At 38.0% G+C, this 24,811-nt stretch overlaps 1 protein-coding gene across 2 annotated transcripts in view; it reads right to left on the bottom strand.

The window, feature by feature from the left end:
* The window catches only part of N4BP2L2 (NEDD4 binding protein 2 like 2), a gene marked incomplete at its 5' end in the record, with an annotated part of 80,267 nt that overhangs the window by 5,731 nt on the left and 49,725 nt on the right, over nucleotides 1-24,811 (bottom strand). For both annotated transcript variants that reach the window (XM_079721975.1, XM_079721976.1), the window contains one exon: nucleotides 597-2,356. In XM_079721975.1, the coding sequence (XP_079578101.1) occupies nucleotides 597-2,356 (1,760 nt within the window). The remainder of the gene's footprint in view (nucleotides 1-596; nucleotides 2,357-24,811) is intronic.

Genomic DNA, 24,811 nt, shown 5'->3' with positions numbered 1-24,811 from the left:
CAGGTAGATTTTTCACTTCCAAAAACAACAACCTTAAGGGCCCAAAGGAACTTTTCAAGTCAACCAGTCAGACTCCTTCCTAACCTTCTTTTCAGTACCCTTCTCAGACAGTTCTTAAAAATTAAATTCAACTGATTTCAGATATTTTTTTCATCACTTAATCTTCATTGTCCCCCTTTTACTATTCTCATATATCTATGAGCTATAATGTGAATGAGAAAGGAAAGGGCCATGCGCCAAACAAGGGAAATGTAGAAAGCAGAAAGATTTTTCTTAAAGAAAGAAGTCCATCTCTATTTGTTACATAATCACTGTTTGCCTGTCTCATTCTTCATTCTTCCCACTGTCTGTTGAAACTAAGCGTCCAAGTATTCAACATGCTCAAAGACATTTCAGACGACTGGCTGTGGAGGTGGGGGTGGTGGGGCATGACTCCACTGAGCACCATTTGCTACGTGTCCTCCACTTCCACCGCCGAAAAGTATCGCAACATCAATTAACTGCATGAAATCAATAACATGAAGTAGAAACACCGCAAAAATGACTCGCATATGTTAAATTGGACTTTTTATTTGTAGCAAATAAACTCAATTTACCCACTGGAACTCCAGGAGATCCAAAAAGCTTTACTAGTTGAAAGGCAAACTCTTGTGATAATGGTAGCTCAAGGGAATCAAAGTAGTCAGTGCTTGTTAAATCTTGGTTATCCTCTGTTTGTGAGAACTGTAATGGTTTAGGTTCTTCCCATGTCTCTAGCTTTTCACCAAAACTTTCATTTAAAAAGTGAAGATCAGAATTGACCCTAAAAGAGTACAAAGTATCAGGTAGGCTACTTAAAATTTCTGAAGAAGTGAACCTTACATCATTTAGTTTATCATCTACTCTCCTCTGAGAGTTGAAAGTCAAAAATGGTTTCTTGCTTGTAAAAGATATCTTCCAAAAGCTAGATGTATATTGTAGCATAAGAGAAGGAATGGGGCTTTTGTAAAAATACACAAAGTGCCTTAGTCTATTAAATAGCAGGTAATGAGAATAAAATTGTCCACCAACATTTAGAAGAGAATCTTTGACAATGTCAAAGTAAAACCATGATGGATGATGATTGAAGGTCATAATGTTTTGCTTATCCTCTTCTTCATTATTTATTTCTGAAATTACATCTTTTTTTTCTTCCAAAATAATTTTTATTCCATGGCTTTCTGTTAACAATTCACATTTCCCAATTTCTTTTACATTGATAAGACTCTGTCCCAGTAAGTTAAAGTTTGGTGCCAAACTGAAAATCCTTTTCTGCCTCCTTTTTTTATTCTTTGTTGAGTGTAAGGCATTCTTTAGGCTATCCAGCTTAAGGAAGTGGCTTCCAAAGATATTTGTCTCTGTTTCTATGATAGAATCTATATTCTCAGTTGGAGGTGACAAATCGTCATTTTCTGTCGATAGCTTCTCTTCTATCAATGTTTCAGGACTGTTTCCTGGTCCTGATGCTCCTTCAGAAGGAGAGATCAATTTAATCAATTGTCCCCTGTTGTCAGGATGAGCCAGTTTTTGCCATCTATCTCTCTTTGGTCTCTGTTCACATATAAACTTATTAGGTCCCTCAGGCCAGCTACCAAAATAGGGTTGTCTATCAGAGCCCAACTGTAATTCTTCATCAGAGAAATCATTTGAGAAAAAAGCCCAGTAACTGTTTTTAGATGTATTTACTCCTTGTTCCTTTCTTAAAACTTTATCTGAAGTTCTGGATCCATATTGATGGTACAGACTTGTTTCATTCAGGAGACTCTTATCTACCATCTCTTTCTTCTGCATAAATGAGCACGGGGTTTCAACAAATCGGTCTTGGATGTGAAATGCCATGACGTCCCTACTTTCAATATGCTTTTCTACCTTTGTGCCAGGGCAGTCATCACTTGCTACATAGGGGAGATTTTGAGTCACTGTTGAATAAGAAACAGAGCTTTCATTTGGCATCAATGACAAATTTAGAAACAAGTCATCATCTTCCTTGGGGAGGAAATTCTTTGGTGTATTGTCCAACTCAACTACAGACATAACATGTGGCAAACTGTTTTCAGAATTTATGTTTTCCTGTCTCTCATCTTTATGGACATTCACAAAATCTCCTACTTCATTTCTCAGACCACCAGTTAAGGAACACTCTGATTCTCTTTTGGTCTCTTCTAAGTCTTCCTCTTCACTCTGAGATGGGTCCTGATCTTCTGGTGTAAGATAACTTAAGGTTTCAAATGAGTTTTCCTCCATGATTTTATTATGACTGTTCTGCTTTTTTTTTCTTTTTCTGTTTCTCTTCTTGGCTTTGCTGAACCTGTGCCCAGTTTTCTTCAAATCTCCTTCTCTGAAATATAAAAGAATTAAGAAATTCATAACTTAATTACTTATATAACATTATAAACTAAAACATTATACTCAACGTGCAGATATACAAATCATTAGTACAAGAGATTCTAAAGTGTGTGCCCACTTTGTACTATATTTTAAAAATCACCTTTGAAAGAGATATACTTTAATCCTCTAAATGATTGGGTTGACCAAAAAGTTTGTTTTCAGGTTTTCCATAACATAGAAAAACCCAAACAAACTTTTTGGCCAACCCAATAAAATAGCTAGATTTTCTCTAGAAAAATAATTACATCTAGATTTTCTCTAGACATAAAAAGTTTGGCAATTAAGTTGCTCCATCACACTGTAAAGAACAGTTGATAATGAGCAGCCAAGTTCAGTATTGGGATGATATGCTTCCAACTGCCTAGTGAGCAGTGGTTCTAAACCAGAGGCTCCACCACTACTTTGTGGGGTGTGTGGAAATGTGTGAAGGCATTTCTGGTGGTCTCAATGACTGGAAATGTGTTACTGGCACTTGGTACTGAGGCCAGGGGTGTTAACCATCCTGCAATGCCAGGGACAATTCCACAGTGAAAAGTTATCCCACCCAAACGAGCAATAATGCTCTCATCAAGCACACTAAAAGTTCACGGTGCCCCCTTAATTGAAGGCAATCTTTGATCCTGAGAGAAAAAGGAGGATTTAGGAAATTTTCTAATTTAGGATATAAAGGTTTAGTTATCTTCTCTTCCACAATGTACAGATGTAAACATAGTAAAATGTAGTAGAGGAAGGACAATAGATACAGCTGAGGAAAAAAATCCAGGGTAGAGGAATAGGAAAATAAACACTTAAACAAACAAACAAACACCAAAGCAGAAAGAGATAACGAGGAAAAGAGAAGTTGGTCAATTGGCTGGGTGTTGGACAAAAGAACTTATTGAAAACTGCCTCAGCCTCTGGCCTGGTTTATTCCATCCCATGCTGCTGGGCAATTTTCAATAGTCAGGACCCCTGAATACCTTGTTCTTTGTCAACTAATTGCTGCTGCCCTTGTTTATATATTCCTGGATATTGGTTTAGAAAGAACATTAAGGTTGTAAATCAACTACACTTCAATTAAATTTAAAAAATTTTTAAAAAAGAAGAAGTGTTTATAGCTCCTTATGCCACCAGGAATTATAAGGTTCACAATGCTACTTTGAATACTGGCTTTAAAAAAAAACTATTTAGTGCACACTCACTATATGTTAAGATTATTTAATTGCTTTACATGTACTAACTTACCTAATCTTCACAATAACCATATGTGGTAAGGCAAATGCTAGTTTTACCCCCAACTCAAAAAGGCAACTGAAACAAAGAGAAGCTGAAGAATCTTCCCAACTACAGCCACAATATAAAGCAGCATGGAGGTTCTTCAAAAAATTAAAAATAGAACCACCATATGACCTCACAATTGCACTTCTGGGGATATATGCAAAGGAAATAAAAACACTAACTCAAAAAGGTATCTGTACCCCATGTTCACAGAAGCATTATTTGCAATAGCCAAAACGTGGAAACAAGTGCCCATCAATGGATGAATGGATAAAGAAGTTGTGGTATAAACGGGAACTACGAATCTGCAGCCTGCAAAAAGGAGACCCCAAACACAGTAACATAAGCAAAATGAGAAAGCAGAAAAACACACAGCAGGGGAAGGAGCAAGATAAAAACCTACCAGACCTAACAAATGAAGAGGTAATAGGCAGTCTACCAGAAAAAGAATTCAGAATAATGATAGTAAAGCTGATCCAAGATTCTATTTCCCAGATCCAAAATCTTGGAAATAGAATAGACAATATGCAAGAAACAGTTAACAAGGACCTAGAAGAACTAAAGATGAATCAAGCATCGATTAAAAACACAATAAATGAAATAAAAAATACTCTAGATGGGATCAATAGCAGAATAACTGAGGCAGAAGAACGGATAAGTGAGGTGGAAGATAAAATAGTGGAAATAACTGATGCAGAGAAAAATAAAGAAAAAAGAATGAAAAGAACAGAGGACAGTCTCAGAGACCTCTGGGACAACATTAAACGCACCAACATTCGAATTATAGGGGTTCCAGAAGAAGAAGAGAAAAAGAAAGGGACTGAGAAAATATTTGAAGAGATTATAGTTGAAAACTTCCCTAATATGGGAAAGGAAATAGTTAATCAAGTCCAGGAGGCACAGAGAGTCCCATACAGAATAAATCCAAGAAGAAATACGCCAAGACACATATTAATCAAACTGTCAAAAATTAAACACAAAGAAATCATATTAAAAGCAGCAAGGGAAAAACAACAAATAACACACAAGGGAATCCCCATCAGGTTAACAGCTGATCTCTCAGCAGAAACTCTACAAGCCAGAAGGGAGTGGCAGGACATAATTAAAGTGATGAAGGAGAGAAACCTGCAACCAAGATTACTCTACCCAGCAAGGATCTCATTCAGATTTGATGGAGAAATTAAAACGTTTACAGACAAGCAAAAGCTGAGAGAGTTCAGCACCACCAAACCAGCTTTACAACAAATGCTAAAGGAACTTCTCTAGGCAAGAAACACAACAGAAGGACTATACCTACAATAACGAACCCAAAGCCATTAAGGAAATGGGAATAGGAACATACATATCAATAATTACCTTAAATGTAAATGGACTAAATGCTCCCACCAAAAGACACAGAGTGGCTGAATGGATACAAAAACAAGACCCATATATATGCTGTCTACAAGAGACCCACTTCAGACCTAGAGACACATACAGATTGAAAGTAAGGGGATGGAAAAAGATATTCCATGCAAATGGAAATCAAAAGAAAGCTGGAGTAGCAATTCTTATATCAGACAAAATAGACTTTAAAATAAAGACTATTAGAAGAGACAAAGAAGGACACTACATAACGATAAAGGGATCGATCCAAGAAGAAGATATAACAATTGTAAATATTTATGCACCCAACATAGGAGCACCTCAATACATAAGGCAAATACTAACAGCCATAAAAGGGGAAATCGACAGTAACACAATCATAGTAGGGGACTTTAACACCCCACTTTCACCAATGGACAGATCATCCAAAATGAAAATAAATAAGGAAACACAAGCTTTAAATGATACATTAAACAAGATGGACTTAATTGATATTTATAGGACATTCCACCCAAAAACAACAGAATACACATTTTTCTCAAGTGCTCATGGAACATTCTCCAGGATAGATCATATCTTGGGTCACAAATCAAGCCTTGGTAAATTTAAGAAAATTGAAATTGTATCAAGTATCTTTTCCGACCACAATGCTATGAGACTAGACATCAATTACAGGAAAAGATCTGTAAAAAATACAAACACATGGAGGCTAAACAATACACTACTCAATAATGAAGTGATCACTGAAGAAATCAAAGAGGAAATTAAGAAATACCTAGAAACAAATGACAATGGAGACACGACGACCCAAAACCTATGGGACGCAGCAAAAGCAGTTCTAAGGGGGAAGTTTATAGCAATACAATCCCACCTTAAGAAACAGGAAACATTTCGAGTAAACAACCTGACCCTGCACCTAAAGCAATTTGAGAAAGAAGAACAAAAAACCCCCAAAGTTAGCAGAAGGAAAGAAATCATAAAGATCAGATCAGAAATAAATGAAAAAGAAATGAAGGAAACGATAGCAAAGATCAACCAAACTAAAAGCTGGTTCTTTGAGAAGATAAACAAAATTGACAAACCATTAGCCAGACTCATCAAGAAAAGAAGGGAGAAGACTCAAATCAGTAGAATTAGAAATGAAAAAGGAGAAGTAACAACTGACACTGCAGAAATACAAAAGATCATGAGAGATTACTATAAGCAACTCTATGCCAATAAAATGGACAACCTGGAAGAAATGGACAAATTCTTAAAAATGCACAACCTACCAAGACTGACTCAGGAAGAAATAGAAAATATGAATAGACCAATCACAAGCACTGAAATTGAAACTGTGATTAAAAATCTTCCATCAAACAAAAGCCCAGGACCAGATGGCTTCACAGGCGAATTCTATCAAGCATTTAGAGAAGAGCTAACACCCATCCTTCTCAAACTCTTCCAAACAATATCAGAGGAAGGAACACTCCCAAACTCATTCTACGAGGCCACCATCACCTTGATACCAAAACCAGGCAAGGATGTCACAAAGAAAGAAAACTACAGGCCAATATCACTGATGAACATAGATGCAAAAATCCTCAACAAAATACTAGCAAACAGAATCCAACAGCACATTAAAAGGATCATACACCATGATCAAGTGGGGTTTATTCCAGGAATGCAAGGATTCTTCAATATACGCAAATCAATCAATGTGATACACCATATTAACAAGTTGAAGGAGAAAAACCATATGATCATCTCAATAGATGCAGAGAAAGCTTTCGACAAAATTCAACACCCATTTATGATAAAAACCCTCCAGAAAGTAGGCATAGAGGGAACTTTCCTCAACATAATAAAGGCCATATATGACAAACCCACAGCCAACATTGTCCTCAATGGTGAAAAACTGAAACCATTTCCACTAAGATCAGGAACAAGACAAGGCTGCCCACTCTCACCACTCTTATTCAACCTAGTTTTGGAAGTTTTAGCCACAGCAATCAGAGAAGAAAAGGAAATAAAAGGAATCCAAATTGGAAAAGAAGAAGTAAAGCTGTCACTGTTTGCAGATGACATGATACTATACATAGAGAATCCTAAAGATGCTACCGAAAAACTACTAGAGCTAATCAATGAATTTGGTAAAGTAGCAGGATACAAAATTAATGCACAGAAATCTCTGGCATTCCTGTACACTAATGATGAAAAATCTGAAAATGAAATCAAGAAAACACTCCCATTTACCATTGCAACAAAAAGAATAAAATATCTAGGAATAAACCTACCTAAGGAGACAAAAGACCTGTATGCAGAAAATTATAAGACACTGATGAAAGAAATTAAAGATGATATAAATAGATGGAGAGATATACCATGCTCCTGGATTGGAAGAATCAATATTGTGAAAATGACTCTACTACCCAAAGCAATCTACAGATTCAATGCAATCCCTATCAAACTACCACTGGCATTTTTCACAGAACTAGAACAAAAAATTTCAAAATTTGTTTGGAAAAACAAAAGACCCCGAATAGCCAAAGCAATCTTGAGAACGAAAAACGGAGCTGGAGGAATCAGGCTCCCTGACTTCAGACTATACTACAAAGCTACAGTAATTAAGACAGTGTGGTACTGGTATAAAAACAGAAAGATAGATCAGTGGATCAGGATAGAAAGCCCAGAGATAAACCCACGCACATATGGCCAACTTATCTTTGATAAAGGAGGCAGGAATGTACAGTGGAGAAAGGACAGCCTCTTCAATAAGTGGTGCTGGGAAAACTGGACAGGGACATGTAAAAGTATGAGATTAGATCATTCCCTAACACCATACACAAAAATAAGCTCAAAATGGATTAAAGACCTAAATGTAAGGCCAGAAACTATCAAACTCTTAGAGGAAAACATAGGTAGAACACTCTATGACATAAATCACAGCAAGATCCTTTTGGACCCACCTCCTAGAGAAATGGAAATAAAAACAATGATAAACAAATGGGACCTAATGAAACTTCAAAGCTTTTGCACAGCAAAGGAAACCATAAACAAGACCAAAAGACAACCCTCAGAATGGGAGAAAATATTTGCAAATGAAGCAACTGACAAAGGATTAATCTCCAAAATTTATAAACAGCTCATGCAGCTCAATAGCAAAAAAACAAACAACCCAATCCAAAAATGGGCAGAAGACTTAAATAGGCATTTCTCCAAAGAAGATATACAGACTGCCAACAAACACATGAAAGAATGCTCAACATCATTAATCATTAGAGAAATGCAAATCAAAACTACAATGAGATATCATCTCACACCAGTCAGAATGGCCATCATCAAGAAATCTACAAACAATAAATGCTGGAGAGGGTGTGGAGAAAAGGGAACACTCTTGCACTGCTGGTGGGAATGTGAATTGGTACAGCCACTATGGAGAACAGTATGGAGGTTCCTTAAAAAACTAAAAATAGAACTACCATATGACCCAGCAATCCCACTACTAGGCATATACCCTGAGAAAACCATAATTCAAAAAGAGACATGTACCAAAATGTTCATTGCAGCTCTATTCACAATAGCCCGGAGCTGGAAACAACCTAAGTGTCCATCATCGGATGAATGGATAAAGAAGATGTGGCACATATATACAATGGAATATTACTCAGCCATAAAAAGAAACGAAACTGAGCTATTTGTAATGAGGTGGATAGACCTAGAGTCTGTCATACAGAGTGAAGTAAGTCAGAAAGAGAAAGACAAATACCGTATGCTAACACATATATATGGAATTAAAAAAAAAAAAATGTCATGAAGAACCTAGGGGTAAAACGGGAATAAAGACACAGACCTACTTGAGAATGGACTTGAGGATATGGGGAAGGGGAAGGGTAAGCTGTGACAAAGGGAAAGAGAGGCATGGACATATATACACTACCAAACGTAAGGTAGATAGATAGTGGGAAGCAGCCGCAGAGCACAGGGAGATCAGCTCGGTGCTTTGTGACCGCCTGGAGGGGTGGGATGGGGAGGGTGGGAGGGAGGGAGATGCATGAGGGAGGGGATGTGGGAACAGATGTATATGTATGACTGATTCACTTTGTTATAAAGCAGAAACTAATAAAAAAAAAAAAAGAGAAAAAAAAAAAAAAAAAAAGAAGTTGTGGTATATATATACAATGGACTATTATTCAGCCATATAAAATGAGGAAATTCTACCATTTGTGAAAACATGGATGAAAGGCATTATGGTAAGTGAAATCAGTCAGACAGAGAAAGCCAAACACTGTATGATCTCACTTATATAAGGCATCTAAAACAAAATGAACAAAAAAGCTCACAGAAAAAGAGATTATATTTGTGGTTACCAGAGGCAGGGGTCAGGGTAAGGGGGAATTGGAAGAATGTGGTCAAAAAGTACAAACTTACAGTTATTAGATAAATAAGTATTAGGGATTTAACGAATAACACAATGACTATAGTTAACACTGCTGTATGATATTTAGGAAAGTTGTTAAGAGAGTAGATCCTAGGAGTTCTTACCACTGGAGAAAATTTTTTTTCTTTTATTTTTATTATATCTATATGAATTGATGGATGTTAACTAAACCTATTGTGGTAATCATTTCACAATGTATGTAAATGAAACCACCATAGTGTATAGCTTAAATTTACACAGTAATATATGTCGATTATTTCTCAATAAAACTGGAAAAAAAAAAAAGAAGAAGAATTTGCCCAGGGTCACATGGCTACTGGCAGGATTCAGACCAAGGCTGACTGGCTTTAGATTCTATACTCTTTAACCATTATACAAAATTGACTCTCAACTAAAAAGGAGAATTTTACACTTCCCTTCTTTCTTTTCCTCCTCTCATCTTCAAATTCTCACATGTGCATAAACACAGAGATGTTTATGCTGGCAAGAGTTGAGTCCTTTTGAGGGAAGCAGCTCTTGGGCCCTGACTCCTACTATCACTACCCTAATAGTGTCTTGAGACTTTTTTTTTTCTCTCTCTCTCTCTCTGTATGAAAGCAAACAAGGAACACCACCAGAAAGTGCGAGAAGGTAGTGTGGAGCAGGACTCATCTCCCTAATTGAACTTTATGTCAAGGTTTTATATGAGCAATGGGAAGACCAGGGTAGATAGCCTATTAACTTAGGCCGATGGACACAAGGGGCTGGCTCCTCCTGGAGTTAACTCATTTGTCAAGGGGTAGAGGTAGTGAAGAGTGATCACATTCTGGTTATATTTTGAAGGAAAGACAAGCAGGAATTGAAAACAAATGGGTTAGAGTATGAGAAAAAGATAATAATCAAGCATGAGTGCAAAGATTTTGGCCTGAACAATCGGAGGGATGAAGTAGCCATTTGCTGATACACAGAAGCCTGTACAAGGTAGGGGTTTGGAGAGAGCACTGCTAAATCAATTGCCTCAAAGTTCAGCTCAGAGTCTTAACCAGTAAATTAATCTGTCCCTATAGCAGAATTTAGAAAGTAGAAAAGATGACGGCTTCTCTAATACTCCTCAAGGGTTCCTATGTTTTTTTTTTTTTTTTTGCGGTACGCGGGCCTCTCACCGTTGTGGCCCCTCCCGCTGCGGAGCACAGGCTCCGGACGCGCAAGCCCAGAGGCCGTGGCTCATGGGCCCAGCCGCTCCGCTGCATGTGGGATCTTCCCGGACCGGGGCACGAACCCGTGTCCCCCGCATCGGCAGGCGGACTCTCAACCACTGCGCCACCAGGGAAGCCCCCTATGTTTTTTAAATGGATTACAATCTGATAGCTACTTTGAGAAAGGACCTGACAATGATGAAAACTCATGATGCCTGCAGAGAATTTCACATGGATCATGAAAGAATGAGGTGGCTTAAAAAATAAACTATTAGAATCTAGGAGATCATGCAATTTATTAAGGCAGTTTGCTAAAAGAGTTAATCGAAGAAGTCTTAAGGCTTGGAATTTCAATTAAAAATACAATACAATGCCAAGAAGTATGAAAATCCAAAGACTAACTTTATAAGGAAGTGTGTCAGAGACTTTTTCTAGTTCTGCACCATGGAAGCTCTATATAGTGACCACACTTGTTCTAGTACTTGGAACAGGACTTCTGGAAAGAAAAAACAAAGCAATAACAGGGACTTGTGAAGCACCTGGAGGATAAGAGAAGTGATGGTGGTGATAACTTCTGTGAGAATGTATACATTGGATGTGCCTAATCAGTAGATGTATTTATGTATTTATAAAGTGTGAAAGGCTCATCAAACCTATGTCTCACTCATGCTGATTCACTTAGGGATGAATGGCACCACTGAAAGAGAAGAAGCATCACTAAATATAAGTTAGTCATGGAGAAGAAATCAGAAGAGATGGACGCATGGGCTGTAGCTTTAGAAAAGAAAGGAAGAAATAAGGAAAGAACGAATGGTAACATATCTCTGATTAATAAGATTTTGCTTTTTAGATAATGATTTAGAATCCAAGCTCCTGGGTTCAGATGGAGTGTACTTTTTAAGAATTAGAAAGATAGTGTTTGCTAAGAGACAAGCTAACCTGACCAAGTGAATTGTGACCTGAAGACAAAGGTGAGAGAACATCCAGATAAAGCCAAAATTGACTGCTATGGAGAAAAAAAAAAAAAAAAAAATATATATATATATATATATATATATAGTTATTGCTTAATGTTCTTCATCAGGAAAATAATTAAGGGAGCCAGAAACGTTATTTCTTACTGCAGAGGCCTATACACTAATTCATGAAGCATGGGCAATACATGAAGTAAAACTCAATTAAAATACACAGATTATAAAAGAGAGGTCTCACAGCTTTACGAAATGACTGTGGTTGAAATAATCCAGGCCTAGGTCCTCTTGGTTCAGTAATAGGCTAGTAGTGGGATCTTGGGCAAATCAGGTCTCCCTTCTGAAATGGAGATAACGTTACCTTCGTGCAGAGTTGTAAAGATTAATATAGATGCCCTTAAATGACCTCTACCTAACCGATGACAAGTTCTTTCCATCGCCTCTGTAGAACAGAATAACTAATGCCAATGACAAATGCTTGCAGCTAGATGGCTGTTCTCTAGTACAACCACATCTTTCTGCTCCCATTATTTAGGGCTGCATATTTACAAGCAGTCAGGTGACTTTACTCCCAAGTCTGTTTATACTTATCATAATGGTACTATAATTATATAGTTTCATTAAACATTATGTCAATCAGTAGAATATGAGTACAAGAAAGAAAGTTTCTATAAAAATTAAATTGAAGTAAGTGACTCAATAAAGTACTAAAAGATTGTTATCAAATTAGGTTTAGTCAGGATAACCATAAGGTTTACTTAAAAGTCATAAAAACCTATAAGAATTCTTTGGGTTCTCCCTCCAATTTTCATCAACAGAAACTAGAAATTTCTTAAACCTACACAGTATGGTCAATTAATCTACGACAAAAGAGGCAAGGATATACAATGGAGAAAAACAACAGTCTCTTCTATAAGTGGTGCTGGGAAAACTAGACAGCCACATGTAGAAGAATGAAATTAGAACACTCTCTAACACCACATACAAAAATAAATTCCAAAGGGATTAAAGACCTAAATGTAAGACTGGAAACCATAAAATTCCTAAAGGAAAACATAGGCAGAACACTCTTTGACATAAACTGTAGCAATATGTTTTTGGATCTCTCTCCTAAAGCAAAAAGAAACAAATGGGACCTAATTAAACTTAAAAGCTTTCGCTCAGCAAAGGAAACTGTCGACAAAGCCAAAAGATAACCTACTGAATAGGAGAAAATATTTGCAAATGATATGACTGATAAGGGGTTAATATCCAACTTATATAAGCAGCTCGTACAACTCAGTATCAAGGAAAAAAAAAAAAAAAACCCCAAACAACTCGATTTAAAAATGGGCAGAAGGGCTTCCCTGATGGCACGGTGGTTGACAGTCTGCCTGGAAAGGCAGGGGACACGGGTTTGAGCCCTGGTCTGGGGGGATCCCATATGCCGCGGAGCGACTGGGCCCCTGAGCCACAACTAATGAGCCTGCGCATCTGGAGCCTGTGCTCCGCAACAAGAGGGGCCGCGATGGTGGGGGGCCCGCGCACCGCGATGAGGGGTGGCCCCCACTTGCCGCAACTAGAGAAAGCCCTCGCACAGAAACGAAGACCCAACACAGCAAAAATAAATAAATTAATTAATAAACTCCTACCCCCAACATCTAAAAAATAAAAAATAAAAATAAAAATGGGCAGAAGAGGGCTTCCCTGGTGGCGCAGTGGTTGAGAGTCCGCCTGCCGATGAAGGAGGCACGGGTTCGTGACCCGGTCCAGGAGGATCCCACATGCCGCGGAGCGGCTAGGCCCGTGAGCCATGGCCGCTGAGCCTGTGCGTCTGGAGCCTGTGCTCCGCAACGGGAGAGGCCACAACGGTGAGAGGCCCAAGTATCGCAAAAAAAAAAAAAGGGGGGCAGAAGAGGGCTTCCTTGGTGGCGCAGTGGTTGAGAGTCCGCCTGCCGATGCAGGGGACGCGGGTTCGTGCCCCGGTCTGGGAGGATCCCACATGCCGCGGAGCGGCTGGGCCTCTGAGCCATGGCCGCTGAGCCTGTGCGTCTGGAGCCTGTGCTCCGCAACGGGAGAGGCCACAACAGTGCGAGGCCCGCATACCCCCCCCAAAAAAAAAAAAATTGGGCAGAAGAACTGAATAGACATTTTTTCAAAGAGAACATGCAGATGGCCAGCAGGCACCTGAAAAGATGCTCAACATTGTTAATCATCAGGGAAATACAAATCAAAACCACAATGATGTATCACCTCACACCTGTCAGAATGGCTACCATCAAAAAGAACACAAATAACCAACGCTGGAAAGGATGTGGAAAAAAGGGAACTCCGGTACACTGTTGGTGGGAATGCAAATCGGTGCAGCCACCATGGAAAACAGCATGGAGGCTTCTCAAAAAACTAAAACTAGAACTACCACATTATCCAGCAATTCCACTCCTGGGTATATATCCAAAAAAATAAAAACTCTAATTTGAAAAGATACATGCACCCCAATGTTTGTGGCAGCACTATTTACAATTGCCAAGATATGGAAGCAATCTAAATGTCCATCAACAGATGAATGGATAAAAAAAATGTGCCAGATACACACACACACACAATGGAATACCACTCAGCCATAAAAAAATGAAATTTTGCCATTTATAGCAACATGGATGGATTTGGAGGGGATGATGCTAAGTGAAATAAGTCAGACAGAGGAAGACAAACACTGTATGATATCACTTATATGTGGAATCTAAAAAATAAAACAAACTAGTGAATATAACAAAAAGAAGCAGACTCAAGATATAGAGAGCCAACTAAAGGTTACCAGTAGGGAGAGGGAAGGGCGAGTGGCAATATAGGAGTAGGGGATTAAGAGGTACAAACTGTTGTGTACAAGCTAAGCTACAAGCATATATTGTAAAAAAAGAAAAAGAAACTAGAAATTCTTGAAAATGCATTACAGGTGTGATTTATACATGAAAAAGGATAAACTCTGTGAAACAGAATCATACATAAAGATTGGTGAATGAATGTATATATAAGCGTGCATTTTAAGTATGTATAAAATGTTTAAAGTATTTGTCATTTCTTAATGATTCCTCACTTTCATCAACTTTTTCCAATGAACTAACCTGCCGCCTGTCCCAATCATGTGATAAAAGTTTATTGTAACTAAAGCACCTAGCACAATGCCTGGTACATGGTGGATGTTTCATAAATGTAACTGTTATTTTTCCTACATGTTAACAACAACAAAAATAACCTCATATGTATATCACTGAGACTCCCAGGATGCAATTCAAGATTAGAATGTGGCAATGGCTAGTATGACTTATACAAAAAGAGCAGCTGAATAAAAGAGCTGGAAAATTCTCAAAACATGATTTACTTAATATAATTGCAAATGATTAGAAGTGGAGAAATACTTTCTTTTAAAATCGGTCATATAGAGACAAACTGACAAAGCCACCATCTTTATCAGAGATTAAAACACTTTTCTCAGTAATTGATAAAATGAGCTGATCCAAAAAAAGAAAAAGAAAAAAAGAACAAGGATAGCAATGTTATAAAGAGCACAATTAATAGATATAATGAACAAATATGGAATACTACATCCAAAAACTGGAGAAAATACATTCTTTTGAAGCCCATATGGAATATTTACAGAAATTAACTAGGTTATGAGGCTAGCCTCCACATATTTCCAAGAATTACTAATGTACACACCATATTCTCTGACCATATCTTAAAGTAACACACACAACTTTTAGTTAACTAGGAACAGATGGGAACTTCTTTAATTAATACTAGTCACTATGAAGACAGAGAGCCAACAAGGACCTACTATGTAGCACAGGGAACTCTACTGAATATTCTATGATAACCTATATGAGAAAAGACTCTAAAAAGGAATGAATATATGTATATATATACCTAAATCACTTTACTGAAACTAACACAACATTGTAAATCAACTATACTCCAATAAAAATTAAAAATAAAATAAAATAGATAACTAGGGGCTTCCCTGGTGGCACAGTGGTTAAGAATCCACCTGCCAATGCAGAGGACACGGGTTCGAGCCCTAGTCCAGGAAGATCCCACATGCCGCGGAGTAACTAAGCCCGTGTGCCACAACTACTGAGCCTGTGCTCTAGAATCCGCAAGCCACAACTACTGAGCCCGAGTGCCACAACTACTGAAGCCCGCACACCTAGAGCCCATGCTCCACAATGAGAGAAGCTGCCGCAATGAGAAGCCTGCGTACCTCAGCAAAGAGTAGCTCCCGCTCTCCACAACTAGAGAAAAAAGCCCGTGTGCAGCAACAAAGACCCAACGCAGCCAAAAATTTTAAAATTTTAAAAAGAAAAACAGAAAAAGATACCTAACAAGGACCTACTGTATAGCACATGGAACTCTGCTCACTGTTCTGTAATAATCTAAATGGGAAAAGAATTTGGAAAAGAATAGATACATGTATATGTATAATTGAATCACTTTGCTGTACACCTGAAACTAACACAATACTGTTAATCAACTATGCTCCAATATAAAATAAAAATTAAAAATACTAGTCATTATGATCCTATTGCGAACATCATTTCTAATGGAGAAATACAAGGATGCCTATTATTACCATTTCCATTCAACATTATATGAGAGATCCTAGGTAAAATAGTTAAACAAGTAAAATAATGAAGAGATTTACGGACTTAAAGAAACAAAACTTTTATCCTTGGAGATGACATAATCGTCTACACATAATTGCATAAACAACTTTAAAAATCCATAGCTAGGGCTTTCCTGGTGGTGCAGTGGTTGAGAATCCGCCTGCCGGTCCAGGGGACATGGGTTCAAGCCCTGCGCCAGGAGGATCCCACATGCCGTGGAGCAGCTGGGCCCGTGCGTCACAACTGCTGAGCCTGTGCTCTGGAGCCTGCGAGCCACGGCTGCTGAGGCCCGCAAGCCACAACTGCTGAAGCCAGCGCGCCTGGGGCCCGTGCTCCGCAATGGGAGAGGCCACCGCAGTGAGAGGTCTGCACACCACAGCAGAGAGTGGCCCCCGCTTGCTGCAGGTAGAGAGGGCCTGTGTGCAGCAACGAAGATCCAATGCAGCCGAAAACAAACAAACAAATAAATAAATCTATCCAACTGTTTAAAAATAAATAAATAAATAAAAATCCATAGCTAAATATACACCATTAATAAGAAATTTTTCAAGGTTGCAGGATACAAAATTAATATTAAAAAGTCAAATGCATGAGCGATGCCAGCAAAAATGATGGAGTAACAAATTCCAAGATCCTATCCTTCCACAAAAGCACTGAATAAACTGGCAAGGACTGTCAGAATCAAATTTATTGGAAATCTGGAAACTAATCAAGGATTTATAGCAATCAGGAAAAAGCTGAATCAAAGAAAAAAAATAGCTGAGTCTCAGTAAGAGAGCTTTGTGGATTTTTTTTATTTATTCTGGTCCCATCTACTGCCCTCCAGATCAGCAGAGATTCTGAAGACAACAGTCGGCATTTGCAACACGGGTCTCTAGTACCAGAAAAAGTAGAGCTGACGTTATTCTCAAAGAATTGTGGTTGTTTGTATTGACTTGTTTGGTGGCACCCTCAGCTCAAAGGACTCGCCTTTACTTTGGCTAACTCGGAACTCTCTTAGGAATGAGGTGGCTTCCCAGGAAGCAACTACTGAACACTGCTGAAGACAAATGCACTAGTTGCTGCCACCAGGGGCAAGGAATAACAGTTGGTATAAACAAGAGATAAGCCAAAAAGCTTGAGAGGAAAGTCTGGGAAGTGAGACACTTTAGGGAATAAGGGTTTTAAAAAGTTCTCAGAAATTCCTGGGAAACTGGAAGGTTATGTTCATGACCAGGGCTGGGTATATGCTCAGAAAAGACCTGAAAAGGCCCTAATCTCTCACCTCTGGCTGACCTCAGATTCTGTGAAAGCAGGAAGTGAAGACTAAGGCAGAGTTGTTAATGGTCTTAGTCTGGAAGGCGTGCCCAACATACACAGAGTCTATCAACAAAGATGGAGGGTTTTTCAACCTTGTTAAATCATCATCTGACCACTAAGCTTTCCCTGAAAGATATCAAGCCTTATTATAAAGTTTTAATTATTAAAACAGTGTGAAAGTGAATCAGGAACAGAGAAATGGACAAAGAGAACAGAAAAGAGATTAAGATTGAGGTAACTCATGTTCCCAGATATAAGACTTTCACAGCAAAAGTCATTACAACAATGTGGTATTAGAAGATGGATAAATAAATTTTAAAAATGGAATGAAATAGTTTCCAGAAATAGACCCATGTATATATAGAAATTTGATTGATGAAGAGAAGAAAATGCAGATAAGTGGAGAAAAGACTAATAAATGGTGCTATTACAATAAGTTACCCATAAAAAATATTGAAATTGAGTTAGTATATCACAGTATATGAAAATAAAACTCAAAAAGGATTAGAGTATTACACATTAAAAAAAAACCTATTGATAAAAATTTTAGAAGAAAACATTAAAAATATGTTTTATTCCCATCCTTAGGAAAGGATTTCTCAAATAAGGTTTTTTAAAGACATTAATGGAAAAGAGCAGTACATTTTTTTACATTAAAATTAAGAACTTTTGTATATCAAAAGACACCAAAATAGGAGTGGATTCTGAGAAGCTGGCAGAGTAGGAAGCAACAGGAATCTGCCTCCCCACTACTGCACGGGCAGTATCAGTCTGATATAAATGAATATTTTGGAACTTTAGAGTCTACTGAAAGCTTTAAATTTCCAGGGTGAAACCTTGGAGAGTAAACTGTGATTAATTTCAGTCAATATCGGCTCTTAGTTCAGTACCAGCTGCCCACACCCACCTTCCCCAGCCCCATGGCAAGCAGCCGTGTATGTGTTCCAGAAGCAGCTTGCATACTATTTGCTGAAGCCAAGGTGAACAAAAAGGATCTTGTCCTCCAAATACAGGGGATTTGTGCCCTGATCACTAATTGTTGATTCTAAGCACAGAAGTGCAGACAAAGAAGAGGGTGGCCATTGTTGCTGCATGTGTCCCAATTGTTGCAAGCCACTTTCCCGCTGGCTGAAGTGACTTCCAGGAGAGTTAAAGGGCTGCCACCCTCTTTTCCCCCTCCCTCATTTTCTTTCTCTCCTTTTTTTTTTTTTTTTTTTCTTTTTTGGGAGCCAGACATTAAAAACTAGCACATTCAAAAGCAACTGCATACAGGGAAATTAGAAAGTGACCACACATGTCCAGGGAAAAGTGAAGGCTCAGAAAAGACCTCAGAAGACCTTAAATTTACACCTTAGACTGATCTGAGACTAAAACAATAAAAAGTAAACACAAAAAGAAAGACAAAACAATAACAAAACCCAGCAAACCCTAGTGAAAGGGGAAAAAAATCTGATTTCCAGAGTTACCACATTATTAGATTCAAATGTACAGTTTTCAAAAAAAACTCAGAAGGCATACAAAGAAACAGGAAGGTATGGTCAATTCAAAGGAAAAAAAACATGAACAGAAATCGTCCCTAAAAAAGAACTGATGGGGCTTCCCTGGTGGTGCAGTGGTTGAGAGTCCGCCTGCCAATGCAGGGGACATGGGTTCATGCCCCGGTCTGGGAAGATCCCACATGCTGCGGAGCGGCTGGGCCCGTGAGCCATGGCCGCTGAGCCTGCGCATCCGGAGCCTGTGCTCTGCAACGGGAGAGGCCACAGCAGTGAGAGGCCCGCGTACCGCAAAAAAAAAAAAAAAGAACTAATGGCAGATCTACTAGACAGTCTTGAAAACAACTGTTTTAGAGATGCTCAAAGAATTAAAGTAAGATGTGGAAAATGCCAAGAAAATAATGTATGAACAAAGTGGAAATATCAATAAAGACATAGAAAACCTAAAAGAAACAAAAAAATTACAAAGCTGAAAAGTAAGTTAACTGGAAGGAATAATTCATTATAGGGATTCAAAGGTAGATTTCAGTAGGCAGATAAAAGAGCCAGCAAACATGAAGATAGGGCAGTATAAATTATCAAGTCTGAAAACAGAAAGAAAAAAGACTGAAGAAAAGTAAGCAGAACCTAAGGGATTTGTGGGGAACCATCAACCAGATCAACATGCATATTGTGGGGTCCCATAAGAAGAGAAAGAAAGGGGCAGAGAGAATATTTGAATAATGGCAGAAAACTTCCCAAATTTGATGAAAGACATAAATATAAACATCTGAGAAATTCAATGAACTCCAAGCAAGATGAACTCAAAGAGACCCACACAAAGACACATTACAGTCAAACTTTCAAAAGGCAAAAAAAACAAAGAAAGAATCTGGAAGGAATCTATTGTATGTGAAGCAACTTGTCATGTACAAGGAATCCTCAATAAGATAAGCAAATTTCTCATCAGAAATTTAACAGGCCACAAGGCAGTGGGCTGATATATTCAAAGTGCTAAAAGAAAAAAAAAAACTATCAACCAAGAATCCTATATTAGGTAAAACTATCCTTCAGACATTAGGGAGAAATTAAGACATTACCAGATAAACAAAAGCAGGGTATGTTACCACTATACCTTCCCTGTGAGAAATACTCAAGGGAGTACAGTGAGGTGAAATGAAAGGATACTGGACAATAACTTGAGGCTATACGAAGAAATAAGGATCTCAATAAAGGTACCAATAAATATGTGGGAGGGACTTCCCTGGTGGCACAGTGGTTAAGAATCCACCTGCCAGGGCTTCCCTGGTGGCGCAGTGGTTGAGAGTCTGCCTGCCTGCCGATGCAGGGGACGCGGGTTTGTGCCCCGGTCTGGGAAGATCCCACATGCTGTGGAGCAACTAAGCCCATGTGCCACAACTACTGAGCCTGCGCTCTAGAGCCCGTGAGCCACAACTACTGAGCCCACGCACCACAACTACTGAAGCCCGTGCGCCTAGAGCCTGTGCTCCCCAACAAGAGAAGCCACCGCAAGGAGAAGTCCACGCACCACAACAAAGAGTAGCCCACACTCGCTGCAACTAGAGAAAGCCTGCACGCAGCAACGAAGACCCAATGCAGCCAAAATTTAATTAATTAATTTAAAAAATCTAAATAAATACGTGATTATAAAAGCTAGAACAACTGTAATAATAGTGTGTAACTTTTTGTTTTCTACATAATTTAAGAGAGAAATACATTAAAAAAACAATATTCGGGGCTTCCCTGGTGGCACAGTGGTTGAGAGTCCACCTGCCGATGCAGGGGACATGGGTTCGTGCCCCGGTCTGGGAAGATCCCACATGCCGCAGAGCGGCTGGGCCTGTGAGCCACGCAGCCGCTGAGCCTGCGCGTCCGGGCTCAGCAGCCGCTGAGCCTGTGCGTCCGGAGCCTGTGCTCTGCAACGGGAGAGGCCACAACAGTGAGAGACCCGCATATCGCAAAAAAAAAAAACCCAAAAAAAACAATATTTGTTTGCAAGCTAGTGTTACTGTAAATGTTGTTTGTAACTCTAAATTTTGTTTTCTACATAAGAAACTAATGCATTTAAAAGAATTATCTGTTTGCTTTCAGGAACACAATGTGTAAAGATATAATTCTGTGACACCAACATCCAGAAGGCGTGGGAACAGAGATATAAAGGAACAGAGTTCTTGTATGTTACTAAAGTTAAACTGGTGTAATTTCAAACTGCAGTGTTAAAACTTTTGAGGTGAAATGTAATCTACATGATAACCTCAAAGAAAATAGCTATAGAATATACACAAAAGGAAATGAGAAAGGAACTTAAACATTTCCCTACAAATAATCAACTAAACACAAAAGGAGACAGTAATACAGAAAATGAGAGACAAAAGCAATAAGGCATATAGAAAACAAATAGCAAACTACAGAAGTAAGTCCTTATCAATAATTACTTTAAATGCAGGGAATTCCCTAGTGGTCCAGTGGGTAAGAATCTGCACTCCCAATGCAGGAGGCCTGGGTTTGATCCCTGGTCAGGGAACTGTATCCTGCATGCATGCTGCAACTAAGAGTCCTCATGCCGCAACTAAGAGTTCACACGCTGCAACTAAGAAGCCCGCATGCCACAACTTAAGCCTGCATGTGCAACTAAGAAGTTTGCATGCCACAACGAAGATCCCACGTGCCGCAACTAAGACCCAGTGCAGCCAAAATAAATAAATATTTTTTTAAAAAATGACCCACATCAAAGAAAATCTTAAAAAAAGAAAAAGTAAATGGATTAAACTCTTCAATCAAAAGACTAATACTGTCAGAATGGGAAAGACATATGACCTAACTATACTGTCTACAAGTGACTTTAGCTTCACTTTAGCTTCAAAGACAGAAATAGATTGAAAATGAAAAGACAGAAAAAGATATTCCATGCACATAGTAACCAAAATAGAGTAGGGTTACCTATACTAATATCAGACAAAATAGATGTTAAATCAAAAAAAGTTACAAGAGAAAAAAAGGACATTATATATTAATAAAAGGTTCAATGTAGCAGTAAGACATAACAATTATATAAACATGCACCTAATATCAGATCATCAAAGTATATGAAACAAAACCTGAATTGAAGAACTGAACAGAGAAATAGTTCTATAATTCTTGGAGACTTCATTACCCCACTCTCAGTAATTGATAGAATAACCTCACAGAGGATAAGTAAGGAAACAGGGGGCTTAAACAACACAGTAAGACAACCAGATCTAACAGACATATACAGAATATTGTACCCAACAGTAAGAGCACACACCTTCTTCTCAAGCACATATGGGACACTTTCCACAACAGACTACAAATTAAGACACAAATTAATACAAATTTGTGTTAGGCTACAAGCTAAGTATCAAAAGATTTAAAATGATAGATGTCAGGACTTCCCTGGTGATGCAGTGGTTAAGAATCCACCTGCCAATGCAGGGGACTTGGGTTCGAGCCCTGGTCCGGGAAGATCCCACATGCCGTGGAGCAACTAAGCCCGTGCACCACAACTACTGAACCTGTGCTCTAGAGCCCGTGAGCCACAACTACTGAGCCCACATGCCAGAACTACTGAAGCCCATGTGCCTAGAGCCTGTGCTCCCAAACAAGAGAAGCCACCACAATGAGAAGCCTGCACACCACAACAAAGAGTAGCCTCCCACTCACTGCAACTATAGAAAGCCCATGCACAGCAATGGAGACCCAACACAGCCCAAAATAAATAAGTAAATAAATACATTTATAAAATAAATAAATAAAAATTAACAAAAAAATGATAGATATCATACAAAGTGTCTTCTTCCACCACACAGGAAGAAATTAGAAATCAATAAAAGAAGTAAAAATGGTAAATTCACATATTTGTGAAAATTAAATAACACACCCTTCAACAACTGATGGATCAAAAAAGAAATCACAAGGGAAATTAGAAAATACTTAAGATGAACAAAACCAAAAACACAACATAACAAAACGTATGGGACACAGTGAAAGTAGTACGAAGGGGAAAATTTAAAGCTATAAAAGCTTACGCTAAAAAAACAGGAAGATTTCAAATCAACAACTTAACTTTACAACTTTAGGAGTTATTAGAAAAAGGACAAACTAAACTCAAAGCTAGTAGGAAGAAGGAAATAATAAAGATTAGAGCAGAGATAAACTAGAGAATAGAAAAATAGAGAAAATTAATGAAATCAAAAGTTCTTTATGAAAGATTAACAAGATTGATAAATGTGGACTAAGATTAAAAAGAGAGAAGACTCAAATTACTAAAATCAGAAATGAAAATGGGGACATTACCACCAATTCTATAGAAATAAAAATGATTATAAGGGAGTACTAGAAAAAAAATGTATGCCAATAGATTGGATAACCTAGATGCAATGGAAAAATTCCTAGAAACACAAATCCTACCGAGACTGGATCACAAATAAATAGAAAATCTGAATAGACCTATAACTAAAACGGAGATTGGATCAGTAATGAAAAATCTCTTGACCAAGAAAAGCCCTACACCTAATGGCTTCACTGGTGAATTTTATCAAAAATTTAAACAAGAACTAATACCAATGCTTCTCAAAGTTTCCCAAAAAACTGAAGAGGAGGGAACACTTTGTAACTCATCTATGAAGCCAGCATTATGCTGACAACAAAGTCAGACAAAGACACAATAAAAGAAAATTGTTCTCTTATGAGCATTGAAGCAAAAATCCTCAACCAAACTCAGTAACATATTAAGAGAATTATACAACATGAGTAAGTGGTATCTATTCCTGGAATGCAAAGATGGCTCAACATACAAAAATTGATCAATGTAATACATCATAATAACAAAATGAAGGGGAAAAATCCACATGATCATCTCAATTGATGCAGAAAAAGCACTTAACAAAACTTAACATTCCTTCATGATAAAAACACTCAACAAACTAGGACTAGAAGGAAACTACCTCAACATAATAAACAACATATATGAAAAACTCACTACGAATGTCAGACAATGTTGAAAGACTAAAAGTGTTTTCTCTAAGATCAGGAACAAGATAAGTATAATCACTTTCACCACTTCTATTTAATATAGTACTGGAAGTTCTGGTTGGAGCAATTAGGCAAGAAAAAAAAATAAAAGCATCTAAACTGGAAAGGAAGAAGTAAAATTATTTCTGTTTGCAGATGATATAATCTTATATGTAGATATCCTAAAGATTCCACAAAGAATTGCTAGAACTAATAAATGAATTCAAAGTAGCAGGATAAAAGTCAATACAGAAAAATCAGTTACATTTCTATACACTAACAATGAAATCTGAAATGGAAATTAGAAAAACAATTCAATTTATTGATATAATAGCATTAAAAATAATAAAATACATAGGAATTAACCAAGGAAGTGAAAGACTTATACAATGAAAACTACAAGACATTGCTGGGGGACTTCCCTGGAGGTCCAGTGGTTAAGACTGTGCCTTCCAATGCAGGGGCTGTGGGTTTGATCCCTGTTCAGGGAGCTAAGATCCCACATGCCTCGTGGCCAAAAAAACAAAGCATAAAACAGAAACAATATTGTAACAAATTCAATAAAGACTTTAAAAATGGTCTACATCAAAAAAAAGAATTTTAAGAAACACAAAACTATAAGACATTGCTGAAAAAAATAAAGAAGACATAAATAAATGGAAATTCATCCAATGTTTCTGGATTGGAAGAATTAATATTGTTCAGATGTCAATACTACCCAAAGCGATCTTGTTTCACTATAATCCCTCTC

This window comes from Hyperoodon ampullatus (genome assembly GCF_949752795.1).
Source record: "Hyperoodon ampullatus genome assembly, chromosome: 16".
NCBI classification, from domain to species: Eukaryota; Metazoa; Chordata; class Mammalia; order Artiodactyla; family Ziphiidae; genus Hyperoodon; species Hyperoodon ampullatus.
The sequence above is the reverse complement of the archived record's forward strand: the minus strand, read 5'-3'. Positions and strand labels throughout refer to the sequence as shown.